The sequence below is a fragment of the Porites lutea genome, chromosome 1 (assembly GCF_958299795.1).
Source record: "Porites lutea chromosome 1, jaPorLute2.1, whole genome shotgun sequence".
NCBI lineage: Eukaryota > Metazoa > Cnidaria > Anthozoa > Scleractinia > Poritidae > Porites > Porites lutea.
Genome location: NC_133201.1, coordinates 4,770,102 through 4,789,495, shown reverse-complemented (window position 1 = coordinate 4,789,495; position 19,394 = coordinate 4,770,102). Strand labels below are relative to the sequence as shown.

The following is a 19,394-nucleotide window of genomic DNA, read 5'->3' as shown; positions in this document are numbered from 1 at the left end:
ATCGACAATACAGAATAACACTTAAAATTGAAAGCACCTTATTGCCTCGCCTTCAATTGTATAAAAACCTGGAATTTTGGTTTGTAAAAAGGCCAAAAAGGGCTTACAGATGCATTTCATGGCTGTGAAATAGTAGAGAAACTTTCTAGTTTTGTGGTTTAATCTCCATATTTTAAAGTCAGTAATTCACAGCAGCTAAAGGGAATTTCTAAACGAGGTATGTGAGAGGGGTACCATTTGTCAATAGAAGGTATACGAATAGGGTACTTTTTCTGTCAAGAACACTATATAAAAGGGTATGTAAGAGATTGGAACTCGAGCCGGAGCCTCTCCTTATAAAACATCTCCAAGTACCCCGTCGAGGGCTTTCACGGCATACTATAGCAGCATTCCTTTTGGCCCGCGATCAGGCTTTTTTTTAGAAGAGAATAATAATAATAACCAGGAGGCCCTGTAATTACATTATAGAGACATAGGGAAGGCATGATTGTAGAAAATACTAACCATTCTAAAGTGAAGCCCACAGGGCCACAAGTAGATACACTAAAGGCATTCCCTCAACTTTCCGCTTTTAAAGAGAGAGATGGCATAAATTACTTCTGATAAATATCTTGTTTGAAATTTTCAAAACCAGAAATCCCACCGAAGGTTTAGACTGAGGGTAAAACTCTCCCAGTTGAAGGAAAAAGAAAAAGAAGAATAACCTTCTTACATATTGAAGTCTTTAAGATAAAAATTACACCCTAAAATGAGTGTAAAAACTCTCCCAGTAGAAGAAAACGAAAAAAAATCTTGAAAAAGATTTTTCCACAGAGAAGTCTTTAGATAATATTTCCACCCAAAAATGAGGGAAAAATTCTCTTCCGGTTGAAGGCTTGCAGAAATTGTTCCAATGATTCATTTTTTTATTCAGCTTGAGCAGAGCTCTGACCATGGTATGTGTACGCAGTGCCGTAAGTCGCCTACAGTACTGTTATAACTGTACATGATTCACTTCAAAATGAGAATTGTTGTCGAAATACTAAGTACTTTTTTTGATTAACATGCTAAAAACAACGGAACATGAGACTTTTAAGAATACAGCACCGATGATAGGCTCTTGGTCAGTAGAAAATATATTTCCTTACCTTCTACAATGGAGGCCAAAAGAACTTGGGACTGTGTGGAAAACCCTTCTAAGAAATTGTTTCTAGAAACTCTGCTGCTAATGACAATTTTTTGATCCGCTTTGGGTTCCTCCCGTCGTCCTCCCACACCCCACCCCCCCCCCCCCCCCCGCCGCAGCAAATGTTGTGGCCAAAAAAGGACTTATTTTCACCCATTTTGCTCAAAATTCAACTTTGTTTGGGGCGGGTGGGGAGGGGTCGCTAGTTTTACTAAAATCACTGGAAAGGTCCCAGCACTTTTGACCTCCATTGTAGATCTAATGGACTAATCCTGCAAAATCAAAAATTACGATGCTATAAACAAGAGAAGAAGAGCTTAACTAATGATATACTAACGCAGGAGGGGGGGATCCAGAATTTTACTTAGGGGTGGGTGCATCACTAAGGCCCGGTTCAGACGCCGAACTTTTCATGTACCGAACCTAATGCATAAATTGTTATAACGTATTTAGTAAACAGTCTGACCGAAATGAGCATTTTTCGCGTTTTGAACTTAGTTGAGCTGCAATTAAGATCGGCGTCTGAATCAATTCAGCCGGTCTTATTAATTTGGGTCGGCCTTGATTCGAATTGGGTTCGGCTTATGAAACTTTGGGCGTCTGAACCGGACCTAAGGAACTACCATTTTAACAACAATTTTACGGCGTTTAACATAATTCTTCAACCTCGTCTCCTGTTTTACTTCAGCACCAATAAAACACCAAGTTTTTATGGGGCAGAATACCAGTTGTATGAGAAAGCCGCAGATCATCTCGGTCGGGTGGGGGGTGGGGTGTGTACCCCCTGCACCCTCCCCACTAGATCCACCCCTGTGACGGTATAAGAAGGCTTCATTTTAAATCAGTATTCTCGGGCTAGCATGCCACGGACTATGCCCACGTCTTTGCGATCGCCCCGCCGTCCCAGCTAGAAATGCAACAACACGACTCTAAAGTAACCAACCTAGTACATATTTACTACAAAATAAAAACCTCAAAAATGTGATCCTTCTTGAATCGTTTCAAAACTCTCTTCTAGATTAAAAAATTTCCAACTATTTCCTCTCTTCTAATTCTAGCAACACGCGGATTTAAAATATATTTTAGCTCCTTCACAAATGAAGCACGACACAGAATTGATTTGTTTCTTTTAAGCCAAGGATAGTCAGTGAAATATTTCAATCAAAATGAACGATTCTCTTCGCCACATGTTTTACTATAAAGCCCCGTGCAATCTAACGCAGCATTGTTGGCTAACAACTCCCGACATTGTTGGATGTTACATGTTGCGTCCGTTTGCACACCCAATTGCATGTTGTCGCGTGTTTTTGCTCAAAGTTTGAAACTTGTCAAAGTTTTGAGCAAGCAACTCCTAACATTTCTTTTGTTCCGTGATCGCCGAAGCATAGCGCAACAATGTTGGATCCGTTTGCCACAGCTCTTCCAACATTGTTGGAGCCACGCACACGTATTACACATAGTTTGCAAAGTCCTATGGGTTGTATCCTTCCCATGATGCACCGCAATTCCTAACATTGCTGGGAGTTGTTGCAGCCATTTGCACACCATTCTCGTCCCCAGAGCCCGTCGTTTCTTGGTCACGTGGTCTGGATCGTTACAAATTAAGCCGAGTTGCTCTGGGGACGAGAATGTTTGCACACAACTGCCAACATGGACGTAACAACTCCCAACATTGTTGTTTTAGCACGTAGCTTAAAAGACAAAACTGACAAGTTGAAAAGGTAAAGTTCGTTAAGGATGTCTTTACCCTGTCTCCAAATTTCCCTTGTCCGAATAATTGCTTAAAATAAAACCATAAAACCACGCCTATGGTTTTTAAATTCCCCTAGGTATTTTTTCTTCAACAGGTTGAGCTTTGTTTTCGTACTTTGCCGCTAAACAGAGCTTTGTCTAGCTTCTTTCTCAGTTCAGAAGGTAACATTAAGCAAATGTCAAAGGCTCAAACCTTTAACACAGTGCTGTTCAGTTTTCGGCAAATAACCTGACAATTTTGCTCTAGCTGCGGAAGCTAACAACTTCTTGCTCTTGCTTCTGGTATTTACTACCGGCATACTACCGGCTTCTTAAGTGGCTTAAAGCCCACGGCTGATTGTTTTACCTAAGAAATAATGATTTATTCGCTGTAATTTCAATAAAAAAGGAAGGAATAGAATCGAAATTTAGTACACAAAAAGGATTTCATCATCCTTCGTTACTGCGGTTTAACTATCGTTTTCAGTAAGTCACGAGACTATTTTCTGAAAATAGTAAATGAGTGAAAACTTGTGACGGATTGTTTGGGTAAAGAAGAACTCGGGATTTACACTTGGGTGAAATACGTATTCTAGCGACAGACATTGCCAGTCAATCACACGTCTTTGGCCCGACCAGACCTTAAACACCTTGAGTTGGAGACTCCTAGGTATTGGACATGTTCATTGCCTTGTAATGACAGAAAAGTAATTCTACTGACATTTGAACTGCTTGTTTTTATCATCAAAACTATCCAAAGAGAAGGTTTAATGTTAGACCCTAACTGCACTTGGCAAAATTCTTTTTGTTTTGCAAATATATCCCTAGTGTCAACAGCAAGCCATTTCTAGTGCGAACGATTTTTTGGCGTCGAGAATATTTGGAGACCTACAATTTTTGTCAGGCGACAAAATCCTTTGTTACTCGACAGCTATCCTTCGTCGGCTCTTCTTATTTTGCGAATCTGACCAATTAAAATTAGGTGTGTCTTAGAAGCGAACAAGGTTGCAAGAACGAGAATTAGGGATCTTAAGCAAAGGCGTTTTTGAGCGACGTACGTTAACCGGAAGTGAGGTCCTTTTCATTTAAAGCACCTTGACGATACCAAATTTGTATTTTCTAAGTGTCTTTAATACTGTGGAGACGATCTGTCTAAAAAGTTGGGCAAAAACATCGTCCAAAAATGAAAGAAGACTACTTCTGGTTGAGGTGCGTCGCTCAAAGACGTCTTTGCTTAAGCTCACTAATATATTGGTGCGACTGGGCCCTTAGTAATGATCTCTTTTCTACGAAATTACGATAATCCTCTAACAAATCGTACCCAGGGCTTTCCCCTTAGAAAATGGGAAAGAAAGCCCTGCAGACGACGGTTGATTATTTTTCTGTGAATTAATCCAGAAAAGGACTTGAGTTGGTGGTAACTCCAGCTGAAAACCAATGCTAGTCAACTTAATCCTCCGACGGTTAAGGGGACTCAACTTAATCGTCCAACAGCATTTTCTCCAACTGAACCAGCTCCTCCTCTCAGTAAGCTGAACAGGATGTTTCCGCTGCTTTTTCTTACTCCCTGATCCACCGCAGGTGATGTGATCTGTGGCAGCGACTAGCAAAGTAAATTTATCGGAGGAGGGGAAGTGGGGAGTTTCAGTTTGCCGTCCAAAATGCAAGGTAAATATAGTCCGACCGGTGGAGGTGTCTCAGCAATTTCAGTACAAGGGGAATGAAACTGTTTCAATGTCAATACACAGGCCTGTTAGCGAAATGCATCCGTCTGAAATCACAGCCGTGCTGAACTTCCTGTCTGCCATGCTGAATGGCGCTTATGACACGTGACGGTTATTACCGTTGCGTGTAACTCTCTTTATTAGTTCTTGTTAGTTCACCTTGCACTCGCTGTTGGAGCTGGAGTTGTCATACCCTGAGGGTACAGGCAAAGATATAACGTCTTCCTGACCAGAGTCATCTGTTGAACTCGTAATCGTTTGTGATTCTAGCAGCTCTATGTTCTCAGTGTAAACGGTTTCATCCAGTTTCAGTGGTACACCCCTTGGGCAGATAATTTGGACTTTTCCGATGCCAACCATTACTGCGTTCGCTGGAACTTTCAGTGGCCTTGGTAACTCATATCTCCCTTCCTTGAGTAAAATAACAAGATTGTTGCCGTCTGCTCTCTCGGCGGCGTGATAAAGGTTGTCCACCGTAGTTATCACATTTGTACTGTAACTTCCAAAGTGCTGCATCACTGCAGGTATATCAGTGCACTGTGATGGAAAGCGATGTCCCGCAACTGCAGCTGCAGCAAGTGATGGCCCTCTTTGTCCAAGCTTCGCAAGACAAACGGGCTTCCAGTAGTAACCCTTAAACCAAGAAGGATCTACAGCTACTGCTTTCTCTGCGTCCCGAAGAGCGTCTTTAATAAGTCTTCTTTGGGTTTCTGTAGTTGCTGTAGCCTGGTGAGCGTTTTGTTCTGAAAGCTTAACGTACGTTGCCGCTCTGTTAGTTAACAGCTTAGCGTCATTTGGCAATCGATTTAGCAACTTTTCATAGATCTCTAGTGCCTTCGGATAATTTTGTTTCTTAAAACAATCGCCAGCAATGTCTTTGCACTTCCTCGCAAGTATAACATTGAAATCAACTTCAGGCCTTGAATAAGATTGGTTTACTGGTCCATCAAGATATTGTCTTAATTGTTCTTGAAAGTTAGAGTCTTCTTCCTTAACTCCCAGGATCTTGTGCACCTCTGCAAGATAGTGACGCGCCTTTATTTCTTCAATGTGGCTCTCTCCATACATTTTCTTTTTGATTGACACTAACATCCTTGCAATACCACGATAGAAGTTTCCCTTTTGTTTATTATGTCTACTTCTTTTCTGTTTAACACCGGAATGTGAGATTACAAAGAAACAGTTGAGCAACCCTTCTAAAACCATGGCTGCGTGGTTGTAGCTGCCCTCATTAAATACATGTTCGTCGATATTCAAATGGTCGCCAACCACACCAGATTGAATGCATTTGTACATAACAGGCCACCTGTCCTCCAAAAGACGAAGAAGTGTGTCTTCAGCGCTATGTGGATCGAAATAAGATTCGATTAATAAAGCGCCTGTTATTCCTCGGATGTAAAAATCAGATGTAGATGGTTGTTTCTTCGCAATAGGCAACATTTCTTTGGCGTATATTCGCGCCTCATGAAGCTTTCCTTCTTGTTGCAAGTGACAACAGATAAACTGTAAAACACGTAACAGCTCAGGATGATCAGGACTGTAAATACGTCTGGCAATTTTGAGGGCTTTCTTGTAACGCTCCAAAGCGCACTGAAAGTTGCCAGCCGACATGTAATTTTCTGCCCTTGCTATTTTGATCTGCAGACTTACCACATTATCGTCACTCAATTGCAAGCCTTCTAGTTCCAGCAAAGCTTTATAATTTTCCTCCCATCTGCATTCTGATGCGTAAAAAGAAGCCATGTGCTCATGGACTTTAAATTTGGTATCTGGATTTATAACAATCCCAGACTTCTCCATTTCGCACAGCTTCTGTACAGTTTCTTGTGCCATCGTCTTCGCCTCTTGGTACTTTTCAAAACACTGACAATTTTTTAAACAAAGACTTGCATTAAGCATTACCAGAAGTAACTCATTTGAATTAAGAACGCCACTTAGTTTCGCGACTTTCAACTGAAATTCGGCGACCTCAGATTTTAATCGATTTAAAAAAATATTGGTGGAAATCAACCCGGTTACTAATGAGCACAGGTTACAGGTTTCAGCATTACAGAGCGAAGGCATTTTTCCTTTTGATGAAGTAAATTCGTCTTCGATGTGATTCTTGAGCTTGCGAAAATTCAAAACGAGGGCAAAAAGAATATTTCGTTCATCTTCCTTAAAGAGTGACAGGTCAGGCCCTATCTTAGTGTATCTTTCTAGTTTGGGACAGGACGCATATTTGGTCTGTAATGCATAGTGAAGAACTCGCGTGGCTGCAACCAAAGCCTCGACCCTTTGTGATTGCGTAAGACTGGCTCTGACAACTTCTTGAACAAGTTTGTGAACAAAGAAAACTTTGTTTTGAGGATCGACTGAGTATAAGGAATAACTTGACAGTACCTTAAGAATGGAAGCAATGTCGATCCTAGAACGCGCACATTCCCTCAATTCCTCTTGATCCAGTTCAGGCAGACCAGGATTAATGATGTCAATGGGAACATTCTCAGAATCCAAAAAGGCCGAAATTCGCATCATACTGGCGGCAGCTGGTGACTGTTCCTTTACAAACTCGAAATTCAATTCCCAAGTTGTGTGCACTGACAAGCGATGTTGGGCTTCTATGCTAAGTGCTGTAGCAGGCTGTTGCTTTAAAAGGCGCATCTTCACTACTTGGAATTTTTCTAGGTATTCAGTAAAGCTCAGTGGGATAGGACTTGTAGTTATGTATGCTGCTGCCTGCTCTAGGGCTAGTGGCAATGCACCCAGCTCTTTTGTCAGACACATCGCATCTGCGTCAAGGGATTCTACTTGAAGACCAGTTCTTTTCATTAAGAACAAAGCTCCATCCTCTGCGCTAAAGCATGACAACTCTAAAAAATCATCAGTTGAGTACCTCAGAAAAGCCTTTGCGTCTTTTGCGTTTTGCCTTGTTGTAATAAGTATGTGGCCGTTCTTTAGTGATTTAACAGTTCTTTGCCAAGGTCCCTTGCATATTTTCTTGACACTTGCAGGACACATAGGATCTTGCAATTCGTCCACATTGTCCATCACAAGAAGCCACGGAAGGTCCTTCTTGGACAACCACGTAAGGAATTTGTTCAAAGTGTCATCGATGCCGTCATTTGTCGAGGTAGGAATGTTTCTCAGAGAAAGTATCTCAGCAACTGATTTATTTATATTTTCTTCGCTTTCCCCATTGACCCAGAATAAGCCACCCGGGAAGCGATTTTTGTGGCTCCAAGCGAATTCTACAGCCAAAGATGTCTTGCCACAGCCTCCAAGACCGCATATTGTTTTAGTGCAACAGGAAGTCTGTGGGTTGGCTTGAACGCTCTCCGAAAGGAGGCTCTTTTCCAGCCAATCAAGAGCTGACTTGCGGCCTGTGAACAGTGGTAACCTACTTGGAGCGGTGCACAACGCGTCATCATCTCTGTCATTCGGTTCCTGTGTGGCTTGCCCTTTTTCCAAGACTACCACTTTTTCTTGCAAAACAGACACCTCTGTAGATGTCTCCATTGCCACTTTCTGCACTTCTATTACTTTGTCTTTCAAACTTGCTAGGGAGGTTTCAGTGTTGGCAACTTTACACTGTGTTACATTAAGTTTTGTTTTCACAACTTCTAAGTCACCTTGGATAGCTTCGAAGCCTTCTTTCAGGTCATCTCTCTTACTCAGAAATCCGTTGAAATCATCGACAGGTTTTAGAATGGTGGATAAGTCATTAGAATAATGTGCCATCAGGTCTTTTAACTCATCCAAATGCTGTGCCAACTTGTTTATCTCTTCTCTGTTTAGATCCCCTTTTTCTTTCACGTCAGATAAATCGCTCTGCATAACCATCTTGATCTTTTTCATCTCTGCATCTACTTTCAAAATGCTACTCTGAACATCAGACACGTCATCTTGGCATTTTGTCAAATCAGCCACAAGTGAGTGGCGAAGTAAGTGAAGAGCCTCTACTTCAGACTCCCTCACGTTTATCAGACCCTTATGAAACAAATCTTGTAAGTCTTTCGACGACTGCTGGGCGTCTTTGTCAGCACTGAACACGGCGTCATTGAGCAGATTATTAAGATGACCGAATATGGTTGAAACATTGGCATCTTGAATTTCCTGTTTCGGAGCATGCGCCCAATGATTCCTGCACTCATCTCTTGCCGACGACAAAACTGTTCGACTCGTAGAAGGATTAATAAAAGGACACCATTCAAGCAGGTTAAGAAGACCACCAATGTCCGTAGTTTCAGCGTCGACTACATCTTTTTTACGACTGCCTAGAGTTGGAATAAAGACTTTAGCTATCTCCCATGCCCCAGTCGGAGATCCCCACTGTGTTCGGTCACTGTTGTCCCAGCAAATTTTTAGTCGCCCGGACTTGTGGTGACGTTTCAGTTCCATTTCCCAGGTGACGCACGTGGCGCACTTTGGTGCTGAAGGTGCGCAAGCGCAAGATGGAAGTGACTGAAGCGGAGGACTGGAAAGAAGGGACTGGTACCAAGCTTCCATTTTGTTTTGAATTTTAGATGTAATTCCCTTTTTGGTAATATTCAGGGCACAACCAACCATCACCCAGTTTTTGTGTTCTTTCTTATCAAGCTCTCCCACCCAACCGCCAGATGCCATTATGATACTGATTTCGAGGGAAATTAACAAACTGTATGTCTTGAAACTAAACGACAAAGCAGGAACGACGCTTTAGGCTGAGTCTAGTCTTGTCGCATTTCCTAACCGAGGATCTGCAACTGAAAGACCAAAAATCTTATAACATGATAAATTACCTTAAATAAGTGTAAACGCAAGCAAGCACTGGAGAAGGAAACTGACTCCCATTATGTGGGTGCTTAATACCCAGCAATGATAGCAGCTTGGTACAGCTTTCAAACACTACGATCGCTTGCGCATCAAGGAGACACGCACTCTTCATTTTAAGCAAGCGAGTCAACAGAGAAAAAGAAGATACAATTAGCTCAAAGGGTTGTTTCCTTGTGTCACCTCCTATAATTAGCTACTGAATATCATGCATAGTGTGTTTAAGGTATTTTTAATATCGAAAGTTAAAATTTTCATTTTTCTTGTCACTATACGTTTTCTATAGCAGAAGAAGGGAGAAGCTGTTGAAGTAGAATCAATTAAATTTATCTCGCGTGATCATGGCCTTAATTCACGTGACCACTCTGCTTTATGAAGACTAGATATTACAAAGAGAAAATCAATGCTCATCATTCATAGAGATGAAAGTAGTAAGAGTGAACCTTCGTTGGTTGACATGTCTGTTTGGTTACTTAGTTTGAATTTGTCAGGCATGATTTTCTTGCCACCTTCTGCCATAGCTCAATTATTATGACAATTATTAATCACTTATGCATCAGTCAATTCCAGCAGCGCCTAGCCCCCCCCCCCCCCCCCCCCGGGCATTGGCATTTTTTTGGCATTGGATGGCAAATTCCCGGGGGTGGCAACTATTGAGCTGTCAAAACCCCCGGGGTGGGGACAAAAAAAAGGGGCAAATGCCCCGTCCTCCGTCAACACTGCAACATTTTTCATTGATTGCACAGTCGAATAGTGCCATTTTACACATTTTAATGTGCGATTTCTTGTTTTAAGTAAGGTCCTCGATTCTAATTAAGACTTCACGCTGCGACGAGATGCACCAGTTTATGGTTTCAGGATTGATATAAAATTATTGGCATTAAAATTGATAGACCGCTGTAAAGTTATATGTTATGAATAGGTTATGAATATCAAAGGATGTTCTTCACATAATATCAACAGAAATGCACTAACCAAAAAACGTTGATTCACATCGATAGCTCCCGAGTTTCGCTCTGCAATTCTGGCTTGATAAGCAATGAAGAAATGCATGCATAAAATCGAGAACATACCTTTACAACCCCCTGTCCTTGACAGATGAGCTAATCTGCTTTTTTTCCAGTAATATCCTCTGTGTAGTTATATTCTGATAGGAAACCGCGTGCGTGTCAAAAGCTCGGGAATAGCCCCGGGGTTGGCCGATGCCCAGCCCCCGGGCAGCGCAAAATTTGGAAATGCCCCACCCCCGGGACTGAAAAGGCGGGCAAATGCCCTGCAGTAGCCCGGGGGAGGGGGCTGGGCGCAGCTGAAATTGACTGATGCATTAGGTTGACAATTTTTGACACAGGATGGAGTGGGCAGACCCTGAGAATGAGGATGTATCCTGGGTCTCTCTAATCCCCTCTGGGGTGGGTCATTGAAAGACCCTAAGAATGATCATGAGGTGGATGTCGTTTTGCTTGGTTGTTTTCAAATTATTGGTGTTTTAATAAAATTGTCCCATACTAAGAATTTTCTTGCATTTTAATGCTACTAGCAAGCTCGATCAACCATGACAACAACAAAAAATCAGAAAGGGGAGCCGCCCCCTCTCCCCCTATCTCAAGGTCTGGATCTGGCACTGACAAGAGAATAATTGCTTTCCATTTCATAAAGACAAGGAGGCTTTTTGTAATTCATCCATTATTATTTTATGATATATTAATATGCCTTTGAGATCAGGGTTCTCAATAAGAGCCGGCAGCTGGCGAAATTCACCAGCTATTTCATGTGAACTCGCCGCCTATCATGTTTCTTTGGAAATTATCCCATTTTTTACATGATTTAAAACATATACTGAAACAACCAATGGTTCATAGCTATTGTCAAGAAGAAATAATTCTAAACATAGAGTATTTTTGTGTTCTCTGACTGAATAAAAAAGCTAAAATTTAGTGATATGTGTTCTGTCCAAAAAAGTTCTAATTTTTGCTCCAGAATGCTGGAAATGCATGTCTCAGAGGTCCAGATTTCAAACTTTTTCCTGGGGGGAATGCTGCCAGACCTCCCCTTTCCATCTCTGCCTACTCCAAAGCTTTTAGTGCCCTGCTTAGAACTTATTGAAAACCCTGCTTTGTGTTATAGAAAAGAGTCACCAAGGGCAGTTATGAAAGGGTGGAAACAATTTTATCACTGAAATCAAAGTCTTAATATATCTTTGCAAACGATCCAATATAAATACACCAGTACAATCTAAAGAAACAACAAGAGAAAAGAAAACTGAAGAACTCAGAAATCAAATTAGTGAAGATTCACAGGCACTGTTAATTACGAATTTTTTTTTTGCCTTCACCTTGGATGATAATCATCAGTGCTAAATTTTATTCAAAAAATCTTAGATCAACAGAAATGTTGTTTAGTAACCAAAAAAAATATCAATTCAGGTTGAATTTTTAAGCTCCCAACTTAAATCCAGCTTATTAAGCAATCAAGAAATGCAGACAGAAAATTGAGGAGACAATACCTTAAAAACCCTCTAAACGTTTTTCCTGTCCCTGACCGATAAGCCAATCTTTGAATCTGCTGGTGTTTCCAGTAAAATCCTCCACGCTTAGTGAATATCTTTGGATACGAATGCATGTGTGTGCCAAAAGCTCAGGGGTGGCTCCGGGGTTGGCAAATGCCTGACCCCATGCAGCCCAAATTTGCTAATACCCCACCCCCATGAATGACAAGGTAGCAAATGCCCTGTAGTTGTCCAGGGAGTGCATGGGCGCTCCTGGAATAAGCCACTTGCACTAAGAGGTCATGTGACCAATGAGTTGGAATCTTGCTGATGCCAAAAATTGACGGAGTGCATAAAAATTATCTTTTCAACAATTTTCTTGAAGTTCAAGTGCAAAATTTGTGTTCAGAAAGAGGTACTGCTTCATACTTTTACAAGGGTTTAATTAAGCATCAGAGATTGCAGAATTCTCCGTCTACAACGCAGGATTCTCCAGCTTTATTTCGATGAAGTATGGCTATTTTTTATTCAGATGAATCAGACGTGGATATGTTATGTAAAAAGAAATTATTCCCAGAAATGCGTAAATTTATAGCGCTTAGCCACTGCTTTACATTCCTAAATAAATAACAAATACATAAAAGACCTTATTTAAATGCTACTAGCAGTTTTAAGCTCAACAAAACTAACAGGGGAGGTGTAAAATATTAGACGGTTTGCTTAAGTGTGGAGAGTTGACTGTATGCTCAACGCTTTTTTAATTTGCACATAAAAAATGATTAAGAGCGGCTCCGCGTAAATATCAACTAGACGTGGAAATAGTAAAAAAATGACCTGGCCTCAAGCTCAGCCAGAATAAAGCCCTATGGGCCCTAGTTACAAAATCGTTGGTTTAAGTACGATCGAGTGAAAAATATTTTTTTAACGAATTTTTTTCTTCCCGAGGCCTAAAATGGGCAAAAATCATGCGAAATTAGAGTCATATTCAGTAACTCGTAAATTTTAAGATAAAGTTGGCTAATAAAATATAATGACACTTCGTATTTTTACTATCTTTCCTCTATAATTTTAACTGATTAGTTCGCGATTTGGTCAACAAGAGATTTTTAAAGAATTTTTCAAAGTTGTTGACTCAAAATCGCTTAATCAACCACCAAAATTTAGCACTTTTTCACGAGCTAAAAAAGCGGATTGGTACATGGCTTTGAACACCAAGGCTTGTTTAGTCTGAAAGAGCATTCTTTTTTCTTCAAATTAGCAAAATAAAATTTTTGGGTAAATGAAATCACGAGCGCTGACAAAGCCAAGCAAATGTAAATATTACACTAGAAACGGGCGAAAAAACGTGACCTCTGACCGAAGCACAACCATGCGAATTACGGTACTAAGGTGCCAAACCTTTAATTATTCGGTAACTTCTTGAGAGAATATTGGTCCGAAATGTGTATAGATTTTTTAAATAAGGCTGAGTTAAAGTATTAAGTGTCAAAAGTCCACAAAGCGGTAAAAAATACAACAAAAGTCACGAGTAATCTGTTCCGTTTTCTGAATTTTACGCCGCGATTTATGCGATTTAACGAATTAACAATTTTTAATCCAACAATACCCACCTGAGACTGTGTTAGTTTAAGAGTCCATAGAACTTCTCAGACGATTCCTCGGAAAGACCTCCAGAAGGAAATGAATGAAGAATTTGAACTTATAACTGTAACAATTTCACTTGCCGCAACGGCAAAACGAAAACAACTGTCGAACTGCCGCAGGTAAACCAGCTTTCAGTGGAGTCATGCAAAGCATAACGTAATTCTGCCCCGCGCATTTGGGAAGGAGGGAAGAAATTCTTCCATGCTGTGCGCTAAAACATTTATAAAATAAAACAAGCTTTGGAATGTATCTTTTGCAACTAGTTAAAGAAAAGAATAACTTTTTCCCCTGTTTTTGCTCGAGGGGCGCTTCCTCCTCCTTTATTTTATCTGCTGTTTATAATGATTGTGTTTCAAGTTCAGAACGTGCATCTATAGCTGGCAATTGGTGTGTTCGAATTTACACCGAATGCTGTAGAAAGGATATCAAAGGGCACCAAAGCAGTGGCGGATCCAGGGGGAGGGTCCAGGGGTCCTGACCCCCCATCAGACCAGATACTTGTTTGAGACTAAAATCCTTACAACAATAGGATTGCATGTCACTGTTTAACTGGCTGAATTTTTTAATGAAACGCGTGTTGCAATTTTCCACTAAACTAAATTCCAGGGATATTAAAAAATGTGATTGTAATTGGGTACCCTCCAATGATCTGTTCGCCTCTGCTCGCAAAGCAGTATTTCCCGCGCCAATGGCGACTGGCTTTCACAGATTGAGAAACATGTAGTCGTCTCTGCCTTCTTAGTGACTAGTGGGAGGGGGTGTGGGGGAAAAGTAATTTGCCACAAAAAAGTTGAACAGTCCTTTCTGAACCAAAATTTGGACCTTCCTCCTCCTCTCCCCCCCCCCCCCCCCCCCTTCCCCCCAATGAAAAATTCCTGGATCTCCCCCTGCAAAGATGTTACTCTGAGTTCGGAGCCAATCAATGCTTATGCTGGCGCGTGGTAGTAAATCAATTTTTTTCGAGTTAAGACGCTCACTTGTAGGACGAAAAACAGTATAATTTTATTTATGTAACATCAAAATTGTGCCTGATCATGTGTATCCTAGAGGATGAGAGACATATTTGTTGCGAGCCTTTCTAATCATTCGGTTTCCTGTGGTTCGGTGGTTCCTTGCGTTGAAACATCCCGACTAAAAGCCAACAACAGGGAATTAGCTCTTCGGAAGCCAATGAACTAGTGGCCACATTCGGATCTCAAAAAAAGATTTGGACAAGTTGAAAGGACAAAATCGAAGGAACTGATCAGCGAAAAGAGAAAAGAAAGCCAGTACAAACAAACGAAAACACATGATATCATTTTTCCCGATATTAGTCGGTTTGGAACACAAACCTTTGTCGGGGGCTGATACTGTGGGGTCGTTACCAAAATTGAATTTACAACTAAAGTACATAATTATAAACATAATCGGTGATTATATAGGTAGTCTAATAAACCTGAACTGACGCAAGTAAGGAACCAAAAATAACGACCTGGCCCTGGTTGATCAAACGACCGATCATTTTTTTCAACGGATACCGTGTGGAACGAAATTTTTGAGGGAGTTTATTTTTGCGGGTTGGCGGTTTTTTGTGTTTTGTCGGAACTAATTTTTGCGATTAGGACAGACTGGTTTTTCTTGCTGGGGATTAATTTTTGCGATTTCAGAAAGTACCCAGTACCCAGCATTGATAATATTGTCGTTTTTATTGAGTACGTGCAATAGAGGTACATATTTTCAAACAATACTAAGTGTGCGTCAGTATTTTCTGGAAAAAAGAGACCCCTTGTGATTGAACAGACACGATTTCTTGGTACTGTATTCTTGTGTAGTGAATTTAAGTTAGAGTATACAGTATTTCCTCTGGAGTAAGTTTTTGCGGGAAAAATTTCTGCGGTAATTTTTATTTGCGGGAACTTATTTTTGCAAAGTACTGACAGTCATGAAATCCTATCAATAAAATTCAGCCGTTAGTGAAACAGTGAAAATGACAAGAAGACAGAGGGGGAAAAATAATAACACATCAGTCCACTGGGTTTAAAGTTGTGTAGCCTGGCACTTTTGTGTAAGCAAACGGGAATGACATATTTATTTGTTCAGGAGCGAAGAATTATTTTTAAAAGCACGGTTCATAGCAAAAATTTGCCAAAACTTTAACTGAGAGCCATTGCTAGATTCTATGGTATTTTTCTCGTTCCTTTTTTTTCTAGTTCTGTTTTGTCACATGAACAGTGATGTCAGCTTTTTAAGTTAAGGTAAACCATGTTTAGGCTGTTGTGGACATGTCTCATATTATCTTAGTCGTGACAGATGAAACCTTTATTACACTTGGGTTCAAATGTTATTACGGATACACTTTTATTACACTTGGGTCCAGTTATTACATTTGTGCCTTCCACAAGTTCCACTGACAAGAAATCCGGATCCCTGAAGTGAATTTGGCCAAAGAGGCTACCAAACATTTAGCCTCCTTGGTGGCATTTTCAGGGGAGTCATATTTTCCCATTTATACCAGTCTGTAAATAAAGTGAAGGTCAAATGAGAAAATTGAGGCTAACGTTTGTGGGGATGCTCATCAAGTTAGCCTGCGTAGCTGGCGGTATTGTGTAGTAGTCGAGTGAGATTTGGCGGCGGAGCCGTTGTAATATATTCGAGTGAGATTTGACGGCGGAGCCGTCACGAGCGGCGAAGCCGCGAGAAATCAACCGCCTCGTACCTACTCCCTTTTTTTGGAACACGGCTCCGCCGCCAAAACTTTAATCTCGCACCCACACAATACCGCCAGCTACGCAGGCTATCATCAAGTCCAAGATTATATCGGCGGAAGAGGCACCTTTGCCCTCAAGCGAGGGCAAAAATGAAACAGTCCAAAGCTAGTTTTATTTCATAAATGTTTTAGGGCACAGCATGGAAGAATTTCTTCCCTCCTTCTCAAATGCGCGGGGCAGAATTACGTGACGTGAGATGCTTTGCATGACTCCACTGAAAGCTGGTTTGCCTGTGGCAGTTCGACAGTTGTTTTTGTTCATTGCCGTTGCGGCAAGTGAAATTGTTACAGTTATAAGTTCAAATTCTTCATTCATTTCCTTCTGGAGGTCTTTCCGAGGAATCGTCTGAGAAGTTCCATGGACTCTTAAACTAACACAGTCTCAGGTGGGTATCGTTGGATTAAAAATTGTTAATTCGTTAAATCGCATAAATCGCTGCGAAAATATTCAGAAAACGGAACAGATTACTCGTAACTTTTGTTGTAATTTTTACCGCTTTGTGGACTTTTTGACACTTAATTCTTTAACTCAGCTTTATTTAAAAAATCTATACACATTTCGGACCAATATTGTCTCAAGAAGTTACCGAATAATTAAAGGTTTGGCACCTACCGTAATTCGCATTTGGTTGTGCTTCGGTCAGAGGTCACGTTTTTTCGCCCGTTTTTAGTGTAATATTTACATTTGCTTGCCTTTGTCAGCGCTCGTGATTTCATTTACCCAAAAATTTTATTTCGCTAATTTGCAGAAAAAAGAATGCTCTTTCAGACTAAACAAGCCTTGGTGTCCAAAGCCATGTACCAATCCGCTTTTTTAGCTCGTGAAAAAGTGCTAAATTTTGATGGTTGATTAAGCGGTTTTGAGTCAACAACTTTGAAAATTTCTTTAAAAATCTCTTATTGACCAAATCGCGAACTAATCAGTTAAAATTATAGAGGAAAGATAGTAAAAATACGAAGTGTCATTATATTTTATTAGCCAACTTTATTTTAAAATTTACGAGTTACTGAATATGACTCTAATTTCACATGATTTTTGCCCATTTTAGGCCTCGGGAAGAAAAAAATTCGTTAAAAAAAATTTAATTCACTCGATCGTACTTAAACCAACCATTTTATAACTAGGGCCCATAGGGCTTTATTCTGGCTGAGTTTGAGGCCAGGTCATTTTTTGACTATTTCCTTGTCTAGCTGATATTTACGCTCATACTAGAACCGGATACAGACATTCCTTAGTGAAAACCGTGCTCTTGAGAGCCGACTGGCCCGATAGGAGAATTTTGCAGAAAATAACTCGATCACTACTTAAGGGAGAACAAGAACCATACCAGAAATCATTTAATTTGCCGGCCTTCACTGGGGCATTAAAAAAATGCTTCAAAAGGCTAACATTTATCCATTACAGCCATGCACTTCGATAAAATGAAATCGAAACTGTGGGAGTTTGCTGCCACGATCATCTTCAATAATCAGAATTCTAGATCGAGGTCGGAGTAGAAATGTTCAATAAAGTAATACTTACATATTTCACTCCTCTAAGTAGTTGTGGGAACAGTTGAACGCTCTTCAAAGGTAGTTATATAGGCTGGAAAGTTATCAAAATTGCGTTGACATCAACCACGTTTTAAGCGGAAGTGATAGTGTAATGGGATATGTACGGTGTTAGCCTGTGCCAGGCTCTCAGATCATGGGGATGTATTAAATTTCGGTTGCTGTTTCGGCCGAGCACCGCAGATATAACAATACGTTATACAACATCTTCTATTCATTCAAACATGTGGTGGAAAAACTAGAACAGAGCTGAGCGACAGTTTACACAGAATTCTGTCAGAACAGAGGCCAGAAAAAACCTGCCGGAAAAAAACCCCAGTAGGGAAAAAAAATCTCGGCAGGAAATCTGGGTAGGATCCATGGCTCATGCTCTGAAAAGCCCATCCTACGAGGGCTACACGGCTGGAAGGTCTTTACCCTTATCCGGGGCCCTTATTTGCTGAACATGTATTCCAACAAAGCACGGAAAACTCTAAATAATTTTAGGAAATACAAACAAGCTATGAAACCCCTGCGAAACTCGAACTGCCACTAGTAAATCGAATATATACTAAAGAAAAATAAATAAAAAATAACGTGAGTTAGACGAGGTGTCGGCCTAGAATGCTTTCCCACGTGACAAGCATCCTTTTCTACTGCTGCCGTGCCGCAGAAAACATTTCATTTCCGGCTAATTCGTATCCACTCAAACGCCGGAAATTACATAATGAGAAAAGTGAAAATAAGACGCGCGCGACTTGGGAAAGGGGGCGGTGGCCCGCGCTCGTTTTTCGCATTTCTTTTTACTCAACGACTTTTCATCACAATCTTGGAGCCTGGAACAGGCTATCACGGTGTTGGTGAACTGCTTTTTTGTCCCCGTTGAAGGTTTGTGTTGCAAACCGATATATCGGGAAAATATAATTCACCAATTTATTTTTGTTTTCTTTGTTTATTTTTTCTATCGCTCCTCCTGCCGAAAGGATCAGTTTACTGTTTTAAATTTAAAATTTGTTGCTTTTTGGGGGAGCCTGGGTACAGTTGCATAAACAAAAAAACACTAGCTACAAATGTAGGAGCCTATTTCCCGACCCTCTGAACAAAAATTCTTTAAGACGGGATGGATCGAAATTTACTCTGTTCTAGCTTCAGGTTCACACAGACATTCTTTTGGCACGTCATGCAAACTCGTGACCCTGCTCGTGACGACTGCATGCATGGGAGGCTACCAATTGCCGGCCCTGCAGCGAGAATTAGAGTAATGCTGATATCGCTTTTTAAGGGTGTTTCCCAGAGCCCATCCGAGTTTCACACGGGAGGGGTACTCCCTAAAATGGCCTGTGCGGGGAGGCTCCTTCCGAAAGGGGAAACTTCTTCAGGCAGGCATCAGGTATATGTAAGGGATAGGATTTTACTAGTTAATGATGAAAAGGTAAAGAAATCGAAACCTGGCATTTCGGTCTGGAAAAAGGCCCAAGAGGGCTTACAATATGCATTTAGCTGTGAAAAAGTGGAGGAAACGTTCTGGTTTTGTGATATATTCTTCATATTTTAAAGACAGCAGTTAAAAAAGAAACC

General features: G+C 40.8%; 1 protein-coding gene across 1 annotated transcript; it reads right to left on the bottom strand.

Moving 5' to 3' along the window:
* Positions 1-1,950: 1,950 nt before the first annotated feature.
* On the bottom strand, positions 1,951-9,307 carry LOC140943198 (uncharacterized). The gene has a single exon (XM_073392271.1). It carries the CDS (start codon positions 9,223-9,225, stop codon positions 4,771-4,773), a length of 4,455 nt encoding a protein of 1,484 aa, XP_073248372.1. The 5' UTR covers positions 9,226-9,307; the 3' UTR covers positions 1,951-4,770.
* Between the last annotated feature and the right edge of the window lie 10,087 nt (positions 9,308-19,394).

What these genes read in the sequence shown, in the direction of transcription:
- LOC140943198 (XM_073392271.1), bottom strand. Translation starts at nt 9,225, where the DNA reads ATGGCATCTGGCGGTTGGGTGGGAGAGCTTGATAAGAAAGAACACAAA.